The sequence below is a fragment of the Balaenoptera borealis genome, assembly GCF_965194805.1.
Source record: "Balaenoptera borealis genome assembly, chromosome: 19".
Lineage (NCBI taxonomy): Eukaryota > Metazoa > Chordata > Mammalia > Artiodactyla > Balaenopteridae > Balaenoptera > Balaenoptera borealis.
Genome location: NC_138878.1, coordinates 60,529,342 through 60,536,753, shown reverse-complemented (window position 1 = coordinate 60,536,753; position 7,412 = coordinate 60,529,342). Strand labels below are relative to the sequence as shown.

General features: G+C 50.6%; 1 protein-coding gene across 1 annotated transcript; it reads left to right on the top strand.

The window, feature by feature from the left end:
• The first annotated feature begins 4,926 nt into the window (after positions 1-4,926).
• Positions 4,927-7,281, top strand: TMEM160 (transmembrane protein 160). Its single transcript, XM_082367695.1, has 3 exons — positions 4,927-5,176; positions 6,290-6,382; positions 6,934-7,281. The coding sequence occupies exons 1-3, from the start codon at positions 4,969-4,971 to the stop codon at positions 7,197-7,199; spliced, it is 567 nt and encodes a 188-aa protein (XP_082223821.1). The 5' UTR covers positions 4,927-4,968; the 3' UTR covers positions 7,200-7,281.
• The last annotated feature ends 131 nt before the right edge of the window (positions 7,282-7,412 follow it).

Sequence of the window (7,412 nt, the reverse complement as noted above, 5' to 3'; positions counted from 1 at the left end):
TCCACTGAGCCCTCAGCACCACATTCAAAAGACATACATCAGAGCATGCTACACTCCAGCTCAAAATCTCCCGCTTGCTCCCATCACGCACTATGGCCCACCAGACCCCAATAACCCACCCCTGCCCCCCATTCTCTCTCCGACGTCCTCTCCTCCCACTCTCCCCATTGCTTAGTTCTGCTCTAACCATACTGGCCTCCTGGCTATTTCCCCAGCGTGTCAAGCACGCTCCGGCCTCAGGGCCTTTGCACTTGCTATCCTCGCTGACTGGAGCACCCCTCCTCCTCATGACCTCATGGCTGACTCCTTCTTGTTACTCAGATTACTACTCACATGTCACATCCTCAAAACTTAGCGATTTAAAACAATAAATGTATTATCATACATAGTTTCTGTGGGTCAGGAATCTTACAGGAGTGGCTTAGCTGGGTGGTTCTGGCTCGGGGTCTCCCATGACCTTGGGCTGGGGCTGTGGTCATCCACAGACTTGACAGGGACTGGAGGGTCCACTTCTAAGGAGGTTCACTTGTGTGGCTGGCAAGCTGTTGCTGGCTGTTGGCTAGGGCCTCAGTTCCTCTCCACGTGGGCCTCTCCGCAAAGATGCTTGAGTGTCCTCACAATGTGGCAGCCAGTTTCCCACAGAAAAGGTGATTCAAGAGACCAAGGTGGGAGTTGTAATGTCTTTTGGGATCCAGCCTTGAAAGTCACATTCTGTCACTTCCACAGCATTCTATTGGTCACACAGAGCAGTCCTGATTGGATGTGGCAAGAGACTATACAGGGGACTTCCCTGGTGGTCCAGTGGTTAAGACTCTGCGCTCCCAATGCAGGGGGCCCGGGTTCGATCCCTGGTCAGGGAACTAGATCCTGCACGTGGCAACGAAGATCTCGCATGCTGCAGCTAAGATCCGGCGCAGCCAAATAAATTAAAAAACAAAACAAAACAGGGACTTCCCTGGTGGCACAGTGGTTAAGAATCCACCTTCCAATGCAGGGGACACAGGTTCAAGCCCTGGTCCAGGAAGATACCACATGCCACAGAGCAGCTAAGCCCATTCACCACAACTACTGAGCCTGCGCTCTAGAGCCTGTGAGCCACAACTACTGAGCCCATATGCCACAACTACTGAAGTCCACATGCCTAGAGCCCATGCTCTGCAACAAGAGAAACCACCGCAGTGAGAAGCCCGCTTACTGCAACAAAGAGTAGCCCCCACTCGCCACAACTAGAGAAAGCCTGCACACAGCAACGAAGACCCAATGCAGCCAAAAATAAATAAATAAATTAATTAATTAATTAAAAACAAAACAAACAAAGAAGGACTATACAAAGTGTGAAGATCACTGGATCATCTTAGAGGCTGGCGGCCACACTCTCTCATCATTTTCTAGCTCATCACCTTGACTTATTTTCTTCATGGATTTGACACTACCTGAAATTACATTAATTATTCCTTTGTCTCCCTTCCCCAATAGTGTCATGTCCATAGGGGCTGGGACAGTTTTCTATTTTGTTCACTGCTATATCCTCAGTGTCTCAAACAGAGGTTGGTACATAGTAGGTAATCAGTAAATATTAGCTGAATTAATAAATGGAGAATCTACTTTAGGGGCGGTCTTTAGATCATTGAATGAGCTTTTTTTCAGGTGTCCAGGTGAAAGATAACAAGGGTTTGGACTAGGGGAGGATTGGAGAGAAATAGATAGGTATTGATATGGTAACCCGTCCTCTTGCAAGTTTCTGATCTCTCCCTGCTACAATCCATCCTCCAAAGAGAGACAGAGTGATTTTCTTAACAGATAAATTAAACATTGTCTGTTCCCTGCATAAATCCTCCATAGCGCCATAGCTCCCTAGTGCACAGGATCAGGAATTAAAGGTGACCCAGGAGCTAAATGGGGTGATTTTGGAGGGTTAAGATTATCGATGCCTTGCTCTGGTTGGGGTTAGGGAGAGCAGAGAGCTGCTTTTCTGGATTCAAAAGATCTCTACACACTCTAGGTCATCTCAGACCATATAATTATCACAGCTGCCCACAAGAAACTAAGGAAACTCTCTCATGACGGTAAATAATCGGCATTTATTTTATTGTTATGTTCAGTTTCCTACACTCACAGGAATCTTTCCTGGGCCCCAGATTCTTTCTGCAAGTCTCTGATCATGCTTTACCTGGTCCATGCCTACTCATAGTTCCAGTTTCAACTTAGGCACCCCCTGTTGACCCCACATCCAGGCAGGGTTAGGTGCCTTATCTGGACTCCTCTAGTGTCCCAGACTTTCCCTAGAATTTACTTATTTAGCATATTTATTGCTTATTTTCTGCCTTCCCCTCTAGAACAGGGGTCCCCAACCCCCAGGCCATGGACTGGTATCGGTCGGTGGCCTGTTAGGAACAGGCACGCACAGCAGGAGGTGAGCAGCGAGCGAGCAAAGTTTCATCTGCTGCTCTTCATCCCTCGCATTACCACCTGAACCACCCCTCCACCCCCCCGTCTGTGGAAAACTGGTCTTCCATGAAACCAGTCCCTGGTGCCAAAAATGTTGGGGATCACTGATCTAGAATGTAAGCTCCGTGAAAGCAAGGAAATTTCCAATCCATGAACATGGTATATACATGTCCATTTATTTAGATCTTCTTTAATGTGTCTCAACAGTATCTTGTAGTTTTCAGTATAGAAATCTTGCACATCTTTTGTTAAATTCATTCCTAAGTATTTTTTTAAAGATTTTTTTGATGTGGACCATTTTTTTTTTAAGTCTTTATTGCATTTGTTACAATATTGCTTCTGTTTTATGTTTTGGTTTTTGGCTGCGAGGCATGTGGGATCTTAGCTCCCCAACCAGGGATTAAACCTGCACCCTCTGCATTGCAAGGCGAAATCTTAACCACTGGACCACCAGGGAAGTCCCAGTATTTTTGTTTTTGATGCTAATTGTAAAGGGAATTATTTTAAATCTCACTTTACAATGGTTTCCTGCAAGTATATTAACATGACGGATTTTTGTATATTGATCATGTATCTTGCAGCCTTGCTAAATTCATTTATTAGTTTCAGTAGTTATTTCGATTCCTTAGAATTTTCTATATAAACAATCACATCACAGGAATTCTCTGGCAGTACAGTGGTTAGGACTCCATGCTTTCACTGCTGAGGGCCCAGGTTCAGTCCCTGGTCAGAGAACTAAGATCCCACAAGATGAGCATCCAAAAAAAAAAAAATTACATCACATGTAAATATTGACAGTTTTACTTCTTCCATCTGATCTTTATGCCCTTTATTGCTTTTTCTTGCCTTATTGCACTAGCTAGAATCTCCAATATAATTTTGATCAGAAGTGGTGGGAGTGGAAATCCTTGATTTATTTCCAATTTTAAGGGAAAAGTAGTAAATATTTTACAACTAAGAATGATGCTGGTTGTAGGTTTTTTTGTAGATGCCCTTTATCAGATTGAGGAAGTTCAGGGCAGAGAATTTTATCTGTTCACTGATTTATACCAAATGTGTAGCATAATGCTGTCAGAGAGCAATTTCTCAGTAAACACTTGTTAAATGAATGAATGCGTATAAGATGCATGGCACAGTGGCTAGTAATTTGGCGTTGGACTTTAATTAACTGTGTGATTTAGGGCAACTAATTTAACCTCTCCTCTTCCTTCTCTGTAAAATGGGGATAATAATGGTACATATTACCTAGGGTTGAGGATTTAATGAGAGTATCCGTGTAAAGGAAGAGCACAGTGTCTGACATGGTTAGTGCTCAACAAACATTAACTTTTATTACCTCACTTCTCTGAGCCTTATGTTTTTTTCCCTCTATAAAAGAGGGAATGTTCTAATCCTTAACTCCTAGGGTTATGATAGGGTTAAATGACATTATGCACATAATGTGCCTAGTACAATTCCTGGCACAGAGAAAGTCATTAATAAATGTTTGCTATTATTATTTACCAAGTCCCCTACCTATATTGAATGGAGGGACATGGAGATCTGTTGATCAAGGACCCAGTCCACTGGAAGCTCACAGCCTGATGGCAGGGACAGATAAGTATAGAAATCATTACAACACTGTAATAAGGGCATATATAAAGCCATCTGTGGACCCAGAGGCGGAAGCTGGCTGCTGAAATCTGACAGTTAAATCAGGTCCCTCTCAACTCAGACATTGGCTTAGACCTAAAAGGAAACAATTGTTTATAGCAGGAAAAATTGGAAACAATCTAGGGCTTGGAATAACTTGTGGTACGTCCTTATAATGCATCAGTGTGAAGCTTTAAACCTGCTGCGGAACAGGGGATGGGGACTGGCTGGGGGCACCGGATGTGAATTACTTTTCATTAGACCACTTTGTAACTTGCATCTTGTACCATGTTCAAAATAAATAAAAATTTTAAAATAAAAAAAAATTATGCTATGGAAAAATATCCAATGCCACCGGTCAATATTCACGATTGACTGCTACCATATGAAAAAAATTAATTTGTCAAACGGCAACCTTTTACACCCGCCTAGAAAAAAGGCGGAATAGGGGTACAACAAAATATTAGCAGTAACCGCTCATTGGTGGGATTAATGTTGAATTTTACTTTCTCCTCTGGGCTTTTCGAGATTTTGCAAAGGTTCTACATTAAGCACCACGAGTTTTGTTTTGTTTTTTGGCTATTAAAGGTATTAACAAAAACTACAAGTCCCGGTAGATTTCGCGCCTCCGACTTCTGAAGACCGGCCTTCCCCCTGCGCAATGAACTCTGGGATTCGAAGTCCAGCCCCAGAAGCAAGGTGGGACGCACAGTACCGGCACAGATGACAGAGGAGGGATCACCGCTATTTCAACCAGTGGACAGTGCGCACCGGACCTGAGTGGCACACGCAAAACCAATAGATGAGCGGCTAAGCCTGAGTGACGTGCGCTTCAGCCTACGGGCGGCCCATGGGGCGGTGCGGTGCGCCGCGGCCGTAGTGCGAACCATGGGAGGTGGCTGGTGGTGGGCTCGGGCTGCCCGCCTTGCCCGACTCCGCTTCCGGGGGGCGCTGCTGCCGCCTCCGCGGCCCCGGAGCGGGGGCGCCCGGGGGTCCTTTGCTCCTGGCCACGGCCCCCGCGCTGGGGCTTCGCCGCCCCCAGTGTCCGAGCTGGACCGCGCAGACGCCTGGCTCCTCCGGAAGGCTCATGAGACAGGTCTGGGGCTGTGGCTGGGGTCGGCCCGGATGGGAGAGGGGGTTCCGCATAGCTGAGCTGTCCGCGCGCGCGAGTGGAGGATGGTGGTGGGATTTCTGCTGGAAACGGGGCCCGGGCTCAGGAGGGAGAAGGGCTTCCGTGTAAGCGCAGGGAAGCGCTGGCTGCAAGAGGGCAGTCTGTCCGCATAGGAGAAGGGCTTGTGGATGGGACCGTGGGTCCGGTTTATGGGGTGCAGTAGGGATTGGAGAGGTTGGTCGGGCCAGGACGGGCAGCCTTATCAAACTGCGCTGTCTGGGTGGGAGAGGCTTCCAAAGAGGGCTATGGGCGGGGGAGTTGCCTACAAGAGGGGGCCTCGTTGGAGGGGCCAGTTCAGATTAAAGAGGCGACCACTCTGCATAAAGCGGGAGCGTGGAGCCCCACAGAAGAGGGAGGAAGTTGCGGATTAGAAGAGGGAACAACCAATAGAAGAAAATCTCTGGGCTGATTGGAGGGCGTGCTGCTCCTGGCTGCAGGGGGCGGGGCCTCATGTGGGCGGTGGGGGTCCGGATTGGAGAGGACTGGTCTTGTAGGTACAGGATGGGGTAGGGGTGGGGGGATTGTGACCCGGCTAGTCCCCGTTAGTGCCACACCAAGGACTTGAATGGATATGAATGACACCAAGGAAGAGCATACCCAGCAGCAGATAGTGAGGTTTCAGAAAACTGAAGGGGGAGGCTGGAGAGAGGCCTGGGGGAGTGGGGGGGTAAAAATTTGTCGGGAGGTCTGAGGAAGAAGTGAGGGGGCACCCCTTGGGGATACACATGTGGGGAGGACGTTGACCAAGATGACCTCTTGGGACCTTCCTCTCCTCAGATTTAGGTTGTGCAATTTTGATCTTAGATCCTCGGCCAGATTCTGCAGACTGTCTTGAATCTTTGGTGTTGCAGAGTTTGGGGTGGGTAGGGGCTCAGAGATGGAGACGAGAGAGGGTTTTCGGGGGATAGGGTTTGGTAGGCGGACCGCCAGGACAAGGTGGGGATTTGGGGCCAGACTGGGTGGTGAGATGAAGAGGCGCCCCTCAGTTTGACTGTCTGGGCTGATGCTGATTTCTCTGCCCCGCCCCACCCCCTCCAGCCTTCCTCTCCTGGTTCCGCAATGGCCTCCTGGCATCAGGCATCGGGGTCATCTCCTTCATGCAGAGTGATATGGGTCGGGAGGCCGCCTACGGTGAGTGCAGACCCCAGTGTCGCCCCCACCAGGGAGTGTGGGCGCTCCCTCCCCCACTGGGGAAGGTAGACTCCTGCCCCATCCCGTCACCCCCCCAGAGTAAACGTCGCTAGAACCCCTCATTCTTCCCCCACCGGAAGCGGCCTCACCTTCACTTGTGAGTGTCCACCTTCTACCCACCCCATCCCTACCTCCTGGGCACTGGACCCACCAGAGGGGGTGGCTCAGGGCAGGGCTGTGGGTCCTCATCCTTTCCAATCTGACTTCTCAACAAAGATGAGGGTCCCTGTCCCAGCCCCACCCCCAGCCTGGTCCTGCCCCTGCCCCTTCCCCTCCGACCTTATCTTTGCTCTCAGACCAGCCCCCCACCTCCAAGCCTAGCCACCCCTCCGATTCCTTCTCCTGTCCCCGACCTTGGCTCTGTACTGTCCCTGACCCCTACCCCGCTCTTGAGTGTGCCCCATCCCCTTTCTAACTCCACCTCAGTCCCGTGAACGGCCTGGGTCCCCAGGATCAGCCTCCCTGACGCCGGCCCGCACTCTGTCCCACAGGCTTCTTCTTGTTGGGCGGCCTGTGTGTGGTGTGGGGCGGCGCCTCCTATGTGGTGGGCCTGGCGGCGCTGCGGGGGCCCATGCAGCTCTCGCTGGGGGGCGCGGCCGCAGGCGTGGGCGCCGTGCTGGCCGCCGGCCTGCTCTGGGCTTGTGCCGTCGGCCTCTACATGGGCCAGCTGGAGCTGGACGTGGAACTGGTGCCCGAAGACGACGGGACTGCCGCGGCGGAAGGGCCGGACGAGGCGGGCCGGCCGCCACCGGAGTGAGCCGCAGGGCCGCGGGGAACGGCCGGGCGCTGGACTGCCGGGGCCCGAGAACCGGGACATTAAAACCTGACCCTTCCCTCGCTCCCGATTCCGAGTGGTGGTTGCTTTTGAGGGGATGCTGAGCGAAGGAGGAGGGTAGGGGCGGAAGGCGCTGGGGGGCACGCGGAGATACCTAAGAAGGCAGAAAAGGAGAGAGGAGCTCCTTGACCCCAG

Excerpts from the sequence above, each read along its gene's own strand:
- TMEM160 (XM_082367695.1), top strand. The coding sequence starts at position 4,969 with ATGGGAGGTGGCTGGTGGTGGGCTCGGGCTGCCCGCCTTGCCCGACTC. Across the intron at positions 5,177-6,289 it reads CCGGAAGGCTCATGAGACAG|CCTTCCTCTCCTGGTTCCGC; the intron begins GTCTGGGGCTGT and ends CACCCCCTCCAG. Across the intron at positions 6,383-6,933 it reads GGGTCGGGAGGCCGCCTACG|GCTTCTTCTTGTTGGGCGGC; the intron begins GTGAGTGCAGAC and ends TCTGTCCCACAG.